We start from the raw sequence: 16788 nt of genomic DNA on the forward strand, positions 1-16788 counted from the left end.
AGTCTGCTGGAATTGTGCGCCGACAAGGCACCGACGTGTGACGTTATCCTGCCCTTGGGGGGGGGGGGTGGACGCTTCAGGGGGTCGCCATCACTGTGGCGCTTATATACTTATATCCATACATATGTATATGCATTCATCATTGAAAGTTTTCTGTGTTGATATGCCATTTAATTTTCCTAAACCCAGTCCACATATGACAAATGTTATTTTTTATTTTTCTCATTTATTATATGACATTGATTTGTCTGACAATTTGTATCTTTAGCCATGAGGGCATACAGTGTAGTAAATGTTTATATTGTGTTTTTATATACCCACTTTGGCTTTTCAGCCACCCCATTGGTCCCGCTGTCCTTATTACGTGTGTGTGTGTGTGTGTGTGTGTGTGTGTGTGTGTGTGTGTGTGTGTGTGTGTGTGTGTGTGTGTGTGTGTGTGTGTGTGTGTGTGTGTGTGTGTGTGTGTGTGTGTGTGTGTGTGTGTGTGTGTGTGTGTGTGTGTGTTTTTGTACAGTATAATTAGTGATGCTATTGCTAATCCTTACTCATGTCCACTATATTCTGTAGAATGTTTCTTGGTCATCCTTCCCCTTCAGCTCACCCCTGGAGAAAGACTGTTATGAAACGCATCAGGTCTTTTTTAGCTGAAGTTCACTCACCCTTTGCTTTCTGCTGGTCTACAGAAGAGGGTGAACACCAATTCTCAGCCTACAGCAAGTTTACAGGCATTCTCGCCATTTCCTTCTATGTATGATTTTAACATTTGTGTAATTTGTCAAATTACACAACAATTTTGTAATAAAATTATTTACATGTTTATACCATTTGTTTTGAATTGTCTTAAAAGTCCCAGTACAAATTATCAGGGAACATATCTTTGGGTACTTCGGTCTAGTGAGTGCAATATTTCTTTTTATTATGTCACTTAATTTTACGGTTTACACTTTGATGGAGGCACCCTTTCTCGCTTGCTTCCTTACTACCTCTAAACTGGAAACTTGTAAAGGTTTTTAAAGTTTTGCCTATGTAGATTTTTAGGTATCACAGTTTAACGGGCATTCGTTTCACAGACGTGCAAATTTTTCAATCTGGACATGTTTGGTATCTATTTACTCAAGGCAACATCATCTATTATATCTGATAAAAATGGGTATTTTATTGGGTTTGTGTGCACTAAATTGCATTTAATTGCATTTTTTCCCTGAAAGTTTGCATTTGATTAACTGCTGCACAAATATTGTGTGACATAAATTGCAACAACCACCATTTTATTCTCTAGGTCCTCTGCTTTCAGTAAATATACAACGCTTGGGGGGGGGGGGGTCTAAGTTTCTCTAGCAAAAAAAGAAAAAAAATGCACATTTTTACATATATGTGAAAAATTTCAAAATAGCCCTGGTAAGCAAGTGGTTATAAATGGGCCCCCTAGTAAAGTGAAAAAACAAAAATTACAGAATGTTTATTTCCATGCTGAAGCATGCTGTGCTTTTACCATCAATATTAATACTTACTTGTACTATTTTCTTATCTGACATTCCAGCCACAAACAAACTCTGTTTATCTTCATCAGGATTGAATTTGACACAGTATGGAACTTTTCGATTTGTAAACCTGGAAATACACTGTCCTACAGAACCAACAAAAGAAAATCAAAACGTTTAAATCAAATCATTGGTGAAAATATTCTGTATCTGATTACAGGGGTTCTCCATTTACTCTGACCCCTACTGTGTCAATGTGTAAACCCCCCCCCCCCCACACACACACACAAAAAAAAGACTGACAGTAGGCTAAACCGCTTGGCCCATTTCATCAAAAGCAGCACCGAAAACCCAAAAGGCAAAGCATTTCAGAGTCTGGACCTGTGTTGAGACAGAAATGGGGCAGCAACTCTGAGCCCTCCTGGAACTTCAGAACATTTGTTTTACAAACAGGAAACAATCTGTCTGGAAATACTTAACAGTGTAGCAACCATCCTAGACACAAACTGGCTTAAACTATTTTCATCATGTGGGTTTTATGAGCAGCAATTGGAATACTATTGGCTTCGCTTTACAGCTTAAATTAAATTTTTACTGAAAGCTCTAGAATCCTTGAGGAAATTAGTTCTAAAAGCTAGGAAAAGGAAAAGCTTCTGTGTTGATTACAGCAACAATTTTCAAATCAGTCAGTTCCCTATTACAGGTTTTGTAAGGCACTTTTCTTTCCTTCAATTACTATAAATTAGACACATAGTGCTTATACACAAGATGTGTACCCACAAATTCCCCTATCAATTGGGAAACTCTTATATGTGTACTACAAGGTATCCCTATAGCCTACGGCTCATGCCTCAAGAAGGCAAAATCTGAACAAGTCACTGGACTTCTTAAAAAAAATAAAATAAAAAATCATATCTTGGAACAACCCCATAAACCTGTCCAGGATGATGCTATTCTCTTATAAAACACATGGAGTTTTTGTGCCTACTGGAACTCTAGATATAGGGAAAACTTACTTATATCCAGAAAATTAGGGGACCCTCTCAACATCTTGTACACCAGTCCAAATAGCACATGACTATTATTCTGATTTATGCCACATCTGAAACAAGGAAATGGATTCCACTTTGGATCACCTGTTTGAACCATGCTCCTATATTGTGGTTACTGCCCTCCCTTCTGTAGATACCACAGCTGTTGAACACCTGGAAACATTTGCATCTCAAGAAATTCAGGATACCATTCAATTCTTGCCCTCAGGTAAAAGTATTGGACCTAACACGTTTATAGGTAATTTCTATATGTCATTTGCCACAGATCTCAGGTCCATATTGGAAACCACTTACAATGCTGTCTCTCCTGTTTATTTGTTCAAGGGTTAAAACTTAAGGGCCCATATGCTTAGCCCCAAGTCAGTTAAGGGCCCAACCCAATGTGCCAGCTATAAGTCTCTATAAATGTAAGCTTACAGATTTATGCAAAAATCATAGCCAACAGACTCAAATCATATATATATGATGTGGGTGCAATACTTTTTGTATATGAAATTTACCCATTTAATAATAAAAAATACTGCACTGCCATTGAAGGTGGATTCCAGGTTACTCCTTTTGCCCAGTACTGGTCCATTCACACTGGATTGGATATATCCTGGAACCTGGAGATATGCAGTCGGATGATCACCTGATGTGCTGACAAGTACCAGATGATCCCCTAAGTTGCCTTCAGGATACAGATGACCAGGAGTGGTGTAATTTATTCAAATGCGCATATTATTGCACTGGTTAGTGCAATATATACTTGTTTTTTCCATCCACTGGAGTCACTGAATTCACCTATATGTGTTCTACTGGACGTTTCACTTTTATTGGACATTTTATATATTTGTGTCACCATTGCACCTTATGCGTCATATCAAGATGCTACCTACACGAATATCCTTAGCGCTCTACAGCACATGTTTTTAATGTCTAATAATTATTATATCTTTTTACTTATTGGTTTATTAGCGCTGCATTTTACTATTATTGATGTGTATAAGGATTCGAGGTTTGACATTGATGCCAGCAGCTTATTCATCTACCTAGCGCTCGTTTAAGGATTATTATTATACAGTATTTATATGGCGCCAATTCACTTATATATATATATATACACACACATATATATACATACATACATACACATATCCATCCTCTTTCTTATACATAGTGAACAGATTGGGTTTGTACCCAGCCAGCCAGGAAGCACAAGACAACACATTTAAGATCTTGAACAATCTCAAACATGCCAAGATTCATGGGATCCCTTTCTGCCTCCTTTTCAACTACATACTCTCCACTGGAGGCTGGAAACCTCAAACAACTAAAAGCCTCAATAGAACACGCTTCACTTCTGAGAGATCTATAGTTACCCAACTTTCAGCTTTGCGACTTCTATAATTCACTGTGTAATACTGCACTTCTATCTCAACCACCCAATCCTTTTGAGAGCTTTTGTCAACTCCCTGAGGAACCCACTCACACAATTTCCCTCCTATATAATTTGCTACTTGCAGAAATATCCACATCTAAGCCCTACTTCCCAACAGAGTGGAGAAACCAATGACAATGTACCCTTATTGAATTTGACATGTTTAAATCCTCTCTACTCACACAAACCTAGTTTAGCAACAGTGGCTCAGGACAGGAGCTGGCAATGTTTAACCACAAGGTATCACTGCTCTTACAGAGGATGACTGGTTCCATCCCAGATAAATTAGAGATGTAGGGACCATTATGCGTCATGTCCGGTGGAACCGTCCACTCACCCAGACATTTTGGTCTGGCATCTTATATATATATAGCTAGGTTACCCTCAAGTTCTAAACTAATATCAACAAAAATAGCCAATTTTTCAATGCTCCTGGGACCCATTTCCCATTGTAAAAATGGACACCTGCGCCGTGGCTTTGGGGTCTGGTGCTGGATGGATTTGTGATTAAGTTTTTATTACCATCTGCAGCCTTGTTGGGAAGTTTTGCCTCACTTGTCGCAGCAATAAAGTTGTAACTGGGACAAGAGCTGATGGAAGTTCTAGACTACCACCACTTTATTAAATGAGTTCTATTGCTTAGGTTCCTTTTTTTGAAAAGATTTTGTCACTTCTTGTCCTGTGGCAAAACTGTCATTTAGAAAGGAAATGTGGAAAAAATCTCCCATATAGGGACAAAACACAGACCTTCTAATCAATACCAACTTACAAACTGAAAAAGCAAAAACATACTTTGGCTGTATTTATCACTTTAGCCAATCTGAACTAAGCTGATGATATAGCAATCTACAGTTTCTTTTAAAAATAGTAATGTATATAGTACCTGTTTCTGAGTCCCACAACTTGAGATAGCGATCATAGGCTGCACTCAGGAACTGTGTTCCGCCATTGTTGAAACATATGTCCCGAACGGCTTTACTGTGGCCTGCAAAATAGAAAGCAGGAAAGATGCCTGTCATATCCAGAACCATAGACAAATAGGCATATACAAGATGTACAGATGTGTTGCACCATCGCATAAATCCTGTATAATAATTCGGGGTCTAAGTTAAATTAAAGATATCATCTTGCACTACTGAAAAAAAATAAAAAAATAGGATTTTTGTACTCTGTAAAATCCTATTCTTGAAGTCCATTGAGGGACACAGGAATTCTTAGAATTAATAGACTGTCAAGCTGAACTGCTACCTGCAAGAGAAATGGATACGGACAACAAAAAAGCCATTGGTCAGCACAGGCTGAAAAAGCCTCCCTCTGATGTCATCGCGCTGTCGGCCATCTTGGAAACAGTATATGTGAATGCTTTTAATTGTTCTACAGCTTGTAAGTAGGATTCCATTTGCACAAATAAAGAAGTTTTTGATAAGTATTGCACTATGAGGGGCATGTTTTTTCTTTCATGATCTTGTTTGGCACTACATGTCGAGTTGGAGGTTGGAAAGATCCATGTTCTGGGCATGACATGGAAAACCTGCTAGTGCTCTACATTATAATGCTGGTTGGGACCCCCTGTAATTAGGGGGTCTCCATTTCTGGTAAGTCTCCATTCGAATATTTGGTGGTGGTATGCACTTTGGTGACCATTTGAAGCCAGTTTATCCACATTTGTACCTCCTCTCATTGTCTAACCCAAATGTATGAGCTGATCCTAGTCTTTCCAACTCTGCCCTCCTGCTCTCGTTGTCTCTTGTAGCCCTTCTTTGGCGTGAGATGTTTGCCCTGCTAGCCATGTGTCTCTGCTATGCATTCCTAATAGATTAATTGGCAATACCCCCACCCAACTCAGTATAAATGTAGGCCTTCCCTAGGGGAGGCACAGCCAAAGGTAGCATTGGCAACTATCATCTTGGCTAAAGTATTCATTTTGGATTAAGTATTGAGCATTGCAGTTCGGCTCTGCACTTCAGCGAATGCACAAAGCGAGAAGCCACAGCAGACAACTTAAAATACTAAACAGACTACAGGTGACCTGTTTCCCCATCCAGCTCTTTTAGCTCTTATCCAGTCTACTTCTTCATCTAACCACTCTGTAACATGCACTACCTACTCCTCTACCTACTCCACAGTTGTATCCTCTCTTTCCTTCACCCCTCTTCTCCACCCCACAACTTATATACAGTATCTCACAGAAGTGAGTGCACTCCTCACATTTTTGTAAATATTTTATTATATCTTTTCATGTGACAACACTGAAGAAATAAAGTAGTGAGTGTACAGCTTGTACAACAGTGTAAATTTGCTGTCCCCTCAAAATAAATCAACACACAGCCATTAATGTCTAAACCACTGGCAAAAAAAGTGAGTACTCAGTGGTGATTAAATACCACCAAAAGAAAGCTCTATTTGTGTGAAAAAAAATGATAACATTTTTTTATGGGTACAGTGTTGCATGACTGCACAATTGTCATTAAAAGTGTGACAACACTAAAAGCTGAAAATTGGCCTTGGCAGGAAGGGGGTAAAAGTGCCTGGTATTGAAGTGGTTAAAAAACATTTCAGCTTTTAGAACCACTTTTACCATACTAATATTCCAAAAAATGTAGGACAAGTTATTAAACAAAATAGGACTTTCAATGTATCCAATATACAGTGGGTATAAAAAAGAATCACCCCCCTTTTAAAGGAAAAAAAAAATCAAATTTTGTTGCTTTGCAGCCTGAAATGAAGACACACAGTTGTTTTAATTTATCAGCTGTATTTAGTGCAAATTAGAACATCCAAGTGAAAGATATAACACCAACATGTCAGAAAAAGAAAATTCAAAAACAGAATCACTGAGTTGGAAAAATTATTAATATTCTGTTCTATTTAAAGATGTGAACCTACAGCACAAGCCTGTTGGAGATTATGAAAGAAAAAAAAATTGTAAGCATGCATACCATACCTATAAAAGTCCGTAAACATCTTCTTTCATTGTACACTTCCCAGAGCTGTGACAAAATTAAGAAAAGTGATCACAAATGTATCCATCTTTCATATAACAGTAGCAAGAAGAAAACTGAAAATTAAATCATAGTTAGGACATTTGACTTTGCTGTTTATTCTTTGCAGTCATAAAGATTCTAACTGGTACATGTGTCACATATATGCTTGATTTCTCTGGGGAAACAGATAATAGGTTTTAATAAAATGAATGTCATAGATGTCTACATAAAACAAGTAATAGCATGCATAGATACAATGTGTGCAGATAGCTTGTGGCATTCCACTCCTTGTCCACATCCTCTTACCAGAAGATATGTAGAAAGCCCTGCCATCCTCAGGGTAAAAACAGGTTTCTTTAGGATGGGAGGTGAAATAAATATGTCTGAGCACCAATGCCTGAAGGACAGTGTACATCTTGATCTTGTAGACAAGTACTTAACTTCATGGGTGGAAAAAAGGAGTTATACATTTAACAGAAAAAAGCACCAATTTGTCTTGCATTCAGGTTTTAGAGTGATGTAATTTTTGTGCATAGTTATTATTAGCAGCTAGGGTAACTGTAGCTAGAGAATGTGCAGTATGTTCAAATATAAATTAAAAATAACAGTCTTGAATGTACTGAAGATTGAATGCATTTCCAAAGGCTGTCATTGAAATTATTTGACATATATCTTCATGGAAACTTTCTTTAATCCACGTACAACCAGAATTTGGCATAAATTGAGAGTAATATCACTCTGAACCATTTAGGTTCAATTCTCTGCATGTTTTCAGATACTGGGAGGGGGTGTGTTGACGCAAAAGGGAGAGGAACAGAGTGTACATCACCATCAGTCATTCATAGTACCAAGAAAAGACTACAAGCAAGAAAGAGACACAAGGTAGCTATGGGAGTACAGATTCTGAACAGTGGTGCCACTCTCTTGCTGCACATTGTGTGTGTTTAGGAGGCAATGAGCAGCAAAACAGTTCACAACATATTTTTAGGTTTTTGGCTAAGTTTTGATTCCAAGGAAACCTCTTTTGAGAGAATGCCGATTTCTACTTTCATAAAGAAAATAGTTGCAGTGATTAAAGCGGTTCTAAAGGCTCTTTTCTTTCTTAAAATAATAAACAGGTCAGGGGCGGACTGACAACTCATGGGGCCCCCGGGCAATAGGGGATCATGGGGCCCCTGTGTCCTTGCCCAAACTCAAAAAAGCCTTTGAAAAAAATACCAGAAGCATCTCTTAGGGCCCCCTACTGACCCCAGGCCCTCGAGCAGTGCCCGAGTTTCCAAATGGTCAGTCTGCCCCTGAAACAGGTTATACTTACCTACTCAGCGGTCCCTAACCTCTTCTTCTGGAGTCCCCTGCTGGTGCTCTCTGCTCCTCTTCTTCTCTGGAGGAACAAGTAGTGGGATATGTTTTTCCTTAATGCAGAGAATGCATTAGGGTAAAAAAAAAAAGTCTTGACTATAGAAACACTTTAAGTGGCTTCCAGTCACTGACCTGCACCAAATAAGCGGATCAGTTGTCCTACCTTTATTTTTGCAATCTTGACTGTAATCAACATGAAGCATTGAAGCCACTGTGGCAACCATACAAGAAACATTTCAAAAGCAGATTTAATCAGTGACAGCTTATATACTGTACTTCTGCCAGTATAAGTTTCTTTTAATTGGTCAGTAACCAACAATTACATTTTAGCTTAGGCAGCCTAGTTGACTTGAGTCACTTGCTGACTTCTTATATGTTTTAGGGACACAAATTGAAGGAGCTCCCTACCACTGTTTATAGCATGGTTTCTGGCCAATTTAGAGAATTAGTGCCGGTTCACATATATGCGGATTGGATGCGGTTTGAACTGCATCCAATCCACATGACATGTGAAAAAACATTGCTTCCTATGGTGCCTGTTCAAATATGTCTGGTGCACTGGCAGTGCAGATTAAGTGCAGTTTGAAAAAAAGTCATGTTCGATTTCTGAGCAGTGCGGTCCGGTTCAGGCGCGGATTACAGGCTATTGAATTCTAAGGGAACCGTCTCTAAACTGCATATCTGTGAACAGGATAAAATCCTGAGCTAATCCTGTGCTGGACCTGATCTAAACCCAACATGAAACGGTGAACAACTACTGTATCAATTAGCCGTAAAACCTGAGCTTCAATCCGCACCGCACAATCACCTCTTACAGTTTCAAAGTTCTCCCACTGCACTTGTTACAAAATAAAAGATCAAACCTCCAACAAGAGCAGCAAGACTTCCTCATAAAGACGCAGATTGGGGAGCTAAGAGCAAAGAGCTTGGGAGAAATCCTGCTGCTCTGCAGAAACATCTAGACAATTTCAAGGTCTTTAGTATGCTGCTATACAAGGCCTCAACATCAAATAGCAAGAAGTCAAGTGTTTGTAGGTATATGTAAGCTTTCCTTTGTCAGTTACAAAATATATCCTTTACATATGAAAGCAGCCTGGTCATATTTGGTCGAAAATGAACATTAATCAATTTACTAGGGTTCCCAATGAGGCTGCCCACCCCAGAGAAAACAGGCCTCATGGGAGAGCAGTTCAAATTAATATGAGCTATTAATTAATTTAATTAATTAGGTACTATTAGTACCTGCTTACGTTCGAATGAGTTTTATTTACAATTCACGTCAAAATTTCATTCTTTGATGATCAGATGTTTGTAATAGAAAGATGCCACTTTGGCCTCAAAACTCCATCATAAACCTACTGCTCGGAATACTACACTCACTGGCTACTTTATTAGGTAAACATTGCTAGTGCCATGAAAACATCCCCCACACCATTACACCACCACCAACCTGAACTGTTTATACAAGGCAGGATGGATCCATGCTTTCATGTTTACCCCAAATTCTGACCCTACCATCTGAATGTCGCAGCAACCAGTCTGCATGATCTCCTCTGACATCAATAAGGCATTTTCTTCCACACAACTGCAATTCACTGGATATTTTCTCTTTTTTGGACCATTCTCTGTAAACCCTAGAGATGGTTGTGCGTTAAAATCCCAGTAGATCAGCAGTTTCTGAAATACTCAAACCAGCCCATCTGGCACTAACAACCAGGCCACGTTTGAAGTCACGTAAATCCCCTTTGTTCCCCATTCTGATGCTCGATTTGAACTTCGGCAAGTTGTCTTCACCACGTGTAAATGTCCAAATACATTGAGTTGCTGCCATGTGATTGGCTGATTAGCAATTTGTGTTACTAAGCAATTGAACCTGTGTAGCTAATAAAGTGGTCAGTGAGTGTATTTTACATGCCAGCAGTACACACCCAGTCCTCCTGATAAAAAGCATCCCCTATAGCCAATATTGTCATTTCAGATGCAACTGTTTCATTTTCAAAAATAAGCAGTAGCAAAATTACCTTTCGGAAAGGGTTATAGCAAGAAAGCATATAAAAAAGGGCCAAACTAAAGACATAAAAGTTCTAACATATTATGCCAACATAAACAAAATTAAGGGAAGACTTTGTAAATATCAGCATCTAGTGCTAGAGTAATGCAATTTACCCCGAAGATTTTATTCAGGCAGGCAACCTCTATTAATGATAAACTAGGTAAAGCGCTCAAAAGCGGAAGCTCCTCTTATTTGCCCCCCCCCCCTGCATATTTGGCACCTTTTAGGGGAGAGGGGGGAGGGGATACCTGCTTTTGACAGATACCCGCTCCTTGCTCCCACTTCAGGCTCACTTCGCCGCGGTGAAGAGAGAAAGAGGTTCGGCCCCCTTCCTCCCTCCTGCAGTCTCCTGGGAACTTTCACATGTCCCAGAAAACTGCAGCACCAATTAGGAGGCGCAGCGTGACTCGCGCATGAGCAGTGGGCACCAGGCTGTGAAGCCACAAGCTGTCTCTGGGACAGGTAAGTGTGAGTTTATTAAAAGTAAGCAGCTACATTTTTTGTTGCTGCTGACTTTTAATAAACAAAAAAAACGTCTGGAACTCATTTTAACCTCCCTAGCGGTCTGATTAGGTCCATATTTCTGTGCTCAAAGCAGTACATTTTTTGTGCATGGAAATATGTTTTTTTTTTTATTGTAGGCCTGTAATTTTTAGGAATAACTCACTGAAATCTGTCCGAACAAGAGTCTAGTAAACATCCCGGGTATGTTAAAATTTGAAACACGAAATCATAAATTATAATATAATAATCATAAAAAATAACATAATAATACATTTTATTCAATAATATAATCAAACCAAAAACACTGAAATTTGAAATATAGCGCCAAGTTCGCACATCGCTGAGCAAAGTCACAGAATCGTTTTCCCTGTCTGATGACGAACTTCCCCACAAATCATTATCACTCAATTCTGCAAGTAGTTCTAATTTACGATCGCTGTTCTCTAGCTGGTCTAAAACCGCTTTTGACCTAAAGGGACGCTTTTTGGACGCCATGGACATTTCACAGTTTCCAGACAGAAAGAACGGTAAAAATGCAGGCAGAGCACAGGACAAAGCACTAGGGACAAAATGCATGTGAAATGGTTTGATACAGTAATGTTATGCTGTGTGATTTTAGTGTATTTAGTGAATGTCACTTTTTGTCATTTTCAAACTTCCCGCCAGTTCCGTCCCCGTACGTCCCAACGTTTGCAGGGGACGGAACCCAGATGACAGATGCCGGCATCCGCCGGAGGACATTACAGGGGACACTGCAGGAGGGACATCGCAGGAGCACAGGACAAGGTAAGTGATCGAGGGATCCCGGAGCAGCGCCGCATGGCAAGCCCGAGTGTAGCTCGGGTTTACCGCTTGTGGTACTGAAACTTTACCCTGAACTACACTCAGGAATACCGCCATGGAGGTTAAAAGGCACTATACAGGGGATGAAAGAAGAAACCAATGTGTCAATATGGGAACCCACAAATGTGATTCCTGTAGTTATTGCAATATATTTTTTTGGGGGGGGGTATGGAAGGGTACAGAGGGGAACAATTCTGCCGAAAGGAAACCTGATTGTCCTCAAACACTATGTAGGTTGCGTAACTACAGGCATAATCTGCAGTATATGCTAAATTTCTAACTTCGTCGCTGCTCAAACTCCCTCCAACCCCCTTCCCCCTCACTCAGCTACCCCCTCATCACCCCTCTCCTACGGCCCCACCACTGCTCTGACCTCCTCTTCCACCCCACCCTACATTCCTCATACTGAAGCTCCCCCAACACTCCACACCTTTGACCTTACTACCATCGAGGAAGTCTCCAAGATCCTCTCTGATGCCTGCCTCACCACCTGCCCCCTCGACCCTATCCCCTCACAACTCCTACGACCTCCCTCCCCCTCCATCCTACGCTCCCTCACCCACATCTTCAATCTCTCCCTCCCCTCCGGCACTTTCCCCTCCCCTCTGAAACATGCACACATCACCACCATACTTAAAAAGCCCTCCCTGAACCCCAATGACCCGAACAACCTCAGACCCATCTCCCTGCTCCCATTTACATCTAAACTCCTCGAGCGCCTCGTCTACACCCGCCTATGCTCTCACCTCAACGACAACAACCTCCTCGATCCCCTACAGTCTGGCTTCCGTCCCCTACACTCCACCGAAACTACCTTACTCAAACTCTCCAACGACCTGCTAACCGCCAAAGCTAATGGCCACTATTCAGTGCTCCTACTCCTTGACCTCTCTGCGGCCTTCGACAGTCGACCACCCCCTCCTCAAAAAAAAAAACTACACTCCCTCGGCCTCAGAGAATATGCTCTCTCCTGGCTCTCATCCTACCTGTCACAACACTCTTTCAGCGTTACCTATAATGCTACCACCTCCCTCTCACTCCCCCTCTCTGTTGGGGTCCCTCAAGGCTCTGTCCTCGGGCCCCTTCTCTTCTCCATCTACAACTCCTCCCTTGGCCAACTCATACACTCTCACGGCTTCAACTACCACCTCTATGCCGACGACACACAAATCTATCTCTCAACCCCCCACCTCACCCCCTCGGTCTCTGCCCGAATCACACACCTACTGAGCGACATATCAGACTGGATGTCGCTCCACTTCCTTAAACTGAACCTCTCCAAAACCGAGTTTCTTGTCTTCCCCCCAGCCCGGACACTACCCCCCATTGACTTCTCTATCACATCGAATAACGCTACCATCAAACCCGCCCGCAGGCCAGAGTACTTGGTGTCATTCTGGACTCCAACCTATCCTTCCAGCCCCAAGTCCAATCTTTAACAAAACTCGTGCAGACTCCACCTCCGCAACATCGCCAAAATCCGCACGTTCCTAACTCCAGAAACCACTAAACAGCTCATCCACTCCCTCATCATATCACGACTCGACTACTGCAACTCCCTCCTCACTGGCCTGCCTCACCGCTGGCTATCCCTGCTTCAGTCGATCCGGAATACGGCTGCCAGACTCATTCACCTTTCCAACCGCTCTGTCTCCGCCACCCCCCCCTGCCAATCCCTCCACTGGCTTCCGATTGCGCAACGGATCAAATTCAAAATCCTAACGCTGACGTACAAAGCTGTCCACCATACTGCCCCGAACTACATCACTGACCTAATATCCAAGTACCGCCCAGCACGCACACTCCGCTCCTCACAAGACCTCCTCTCTAGTTCCCTGGTCTTCTCCTCCCATGCCTGCCTCCAGGACTTCTCCAGGGTGTCACCCATCCTCTGGAACTCCCTGCCCCAACCCATCAGATTATCACCTACTCTCCTCTCCTTTAGGCGCACCCTGAAAACCCATCTCTTAAGGGAAGCCTACCCCACCCCCTGCTAACTTGCCGACCTCCTCCACTCTTCCTACCACTCCATCCCCCACAGCTATCTCCTCCTGTGCCACCATCCCCTCCCTCCTAGATTGTAAGCTCGAAAGAGCAGGGCCCTCAATCCCCTCATGTTTTGCATTGTATTGGTATTGTTCTGTCACATGTTCTGTCCCCCTCTGTAATGGACAGCGCTGAGCGAACTATTGGCGCTTTATAAATACTGTATAATAATAATAATAATAATAATAAATGAGGGGGCATCACTATTGGAAAGAAAAATCTCTCTTTCGGTCAAGATTTTATGACCATGCAGATTTCAGTGTAAATGCACATATGAATATCCCAAATGGCAGACATATCGCTTTATATCACCATTACAATCTTTCTTGTATTAATTTTCTATTAACTGCATCCACGTGATCCAAGAGGGGATGATTTAGATTACCAATTATTGCATATAGAAATTAAACACTGACCTATATACTACAAGTAACTATTAAGAGAGGCCTAATTAATTCACCAGCTTCAAACCAATTTTCTGAGAAAATAGGTTAGTACCATTGATAATCAATTGTTTGATACACTGATCAGCCTTAATTTTATGACTACTGACAGATTAAGTGAATAACACTGTTAAACCTGTTACAATGGCATCTGGAAGTCGGTGGGATATATTAGGCAGCAAATAAACATGTTGTCCTAAAGCTTGTGTGTTGAAAGCAGGAAAAAATGGGCATCAGTTTATTGTGTATGGGTCTGTTTAGCCACAGACCGGTTACGGTTCCCATGCTGACCCCCGTCAGCAGCCAAAAGAGCCTACAATGAGCACACCTGGACCACGGAGCAATGGAAGGTGGTCTGGTCTGATGAATCTCATTTTCTTTTACATTAAGTGGATGACCGGGTGCTGTGCATCGCATACTTGGAGGAAAAAAATCAGCACCAGGATACACTATGGGAAGAAGGCAAGCCAACGGAGGCAGTGGCAATGAGATGCTTTGGGATGTTCTGCTGGGAAACCTTGTGTTTTGTCATCTATGTGGATGTTACTTTGACACGTACCACCTATCTAAGCATTGTTGCTGACCAACTACACCCCTTCATGGAAATGGTATTCCCGGATGGCAGCAACCTCTTTCAGCAGGATAATGTGACCTGCCACACAGCACAAATTGCACTACCAGGGACTGAAATGCTCCAAAAAAGATTTTTTCATGCTGAGGTAATCAAAATGACCACAGCTGAAAGTCAAATGGCTTTGTGTGCCATTGAGAAGGTGACTGGCTACACCTAATTGAGTTTACAAGTCATTAGGAGGGGCGTGATTCTTTTTCCAACTCAGTGATTCTGTTTTTGAATTTTTTTTTCTGATATGTTGGTGTTATATACAGTGGGGCAAAAAAGTATTTAGTCAGCCACCAATTGTGCAAGTTCTCCCACTTAAAAAGATGAGAGAGGCCTGTAATTGGCATCATAGGTAGACCTCAACTATGAGAGACAAAATGAGAAAAAAAATCCAGACAATCACATTGGCTGATTTGGAAAGAATTTATTTGCAAATTATGGTGGAAAATAAGTATTTGGTCACCTACAAACAAGCAAGAATTCTGGCTCTCACAGACCTGTACCTTCTTCTTTAAGAGGCTCCTCTGTCCTGCACTCATTACCTGTATCAATGGCACCTGTTTGAACTTGTTATCAGTATAAAAGACACCTGTCCACAACCTCAAACAGTCACACTCCAAACTCCACTATGGTGAAGACCAAAGAGCTGTCGAAGGACACCAGAAACAAAATTGTAGACCTGCACCAGGCTGGGAAAATTGAATCTGCAATAGGCAAGCAGCTTGGTGTGAACAAATCAACTGTGGGAACAATAATTAGAAAATGGAAGACATACAAGACCACTGATAATCTCCCTCGATCTGGGGCTCCACGCAAGATCTCACCCTGTGGGGTCAAAATGATCACAAGAATGGTGAGCAAAATTCCCAGGACCACACGGGGGGACCTAGTGAATGACCTGCAGAGAGCTGGGACCAACGTAACAAAGGCTACCATCTGTAACACACTATGCCGCCAGAGACTCAGATCCTGCAGTGCCAGACGTGTCCCCCTGCTTAAGCCAGTACATGTCCGGGCCCGTCTGAAGTTTGCTAGAGAGCATTTGGATGATCCAGAAGAGGATTGGGAGAAAGTCATATGGTCAGATGAAACCAAAATAGAACTGTTTGGTAGAAACACAACTCATGTTTGGAGGAGAGAGAATGCTGAGCTGCATCCAAAGAACACCATACCTAATGTGAAGCATGGGGGTGGCAACATCATGCTTTGGGGACGTTTCTCCGCAAAGGGACCAGGACGACTGACCCATATACAGGACAGAATGAATGGGGCCATGTATCGTGAGATTTTGAGTGCAAACCTCCTTCCATCAGCAAGGGCATTGAAGATGAAACGTGGCTGGGTCTTCCAATATGACAATGATCCCAAACATACCGCCTGGGCAACGAAGGAGTGGCTTCGTAAGAAGCATTTCAAGGTCCTGGAGTGGCCTAGCCAGTCTCCAGATCTCAACCCCATAGAAAACCTTTGGAGGGAGTTGAAAGTCCGTGTTGCCCAGCGACAGCCCCAAAACATCACTGGTCTAGAGGAGATCTGCATGGAGGAATGGGCCAATATACCAGCAACAGTGTGTGCCAACCTTGTGAAGACTTACAGGAAACGTTTGACCTCTGTCATTGCCAACAAAGGATATATAACAAAGTATTGAGATGAACTTTTGATATTGACCAAATACTTATTTTCCACCATAATTTGCAAATAAATTCTTTCCAAATCAGCCAATGTGATTGTCTGGATTTTTTTTCTCATTTTGTCTCTCATAGTTGAGGTCTACCTATGATGCCAATTACAGGCCTCTCTCATCTTTTTAAGTGGGAGAACTTGCACAATTGGTGGCTGACTAAATACTTTTTTTCCCCACTGTATTTCACTTGGATGTTCTAAGTTGCACTAAATACAGCTGATAAATTAAAACAACTGTGTCTGTCTTCGTTTCAGGCTGCAAAGCAACAAAATGTGATTTTTTTTAAAAAGGGGGGTG

General features: G+C 41.6%; 1 protein-coding gene across 1 annotated transcript in view; it reads right to left on the minus strand.

Annotated features, from left to right (window-relative positions):
• Positions 1-16788, minus strand: part of CDC40 (cell division cycle 40) — a 98197-nt gene that overhangs the window by 10010 nt on the left and 71399 nt on the right. Inside the window, exons 9-11 of the mRNA XM_089664662.1 lie at positions 6898-6943; positions 4837-4938; positions 1512-1627 (exon numbers count right to left, since the gene is read on the minus strand). Of these exons, the coding sequence (XP_089520788.1) occupies positions 1512-1627; positions 4837-4938; positions 6898-6943 (264 nt within the window). The remainder of the gene's footprint in view (positions 1-1511; positions 1628-4836; positions 4939-6897; positions 6944-16788) is intronic.

Source organism: Staurois parvus, unplaced genomic scaffold (genome assembly GCF_062004578.1).
Source record: "Staurois parvus isolate SC_StPar_1 unplaced genomic scaffold, SC_StPar_1.0 ptg000048l, whole genome shotgun sequence".
NCBI classification, from domain to species: domain Eukaryota; kingdom Metazoa; phylum Chordata; class Amphibia; order Anura; family Ranidae; genus Staurois; species Staurois parvus.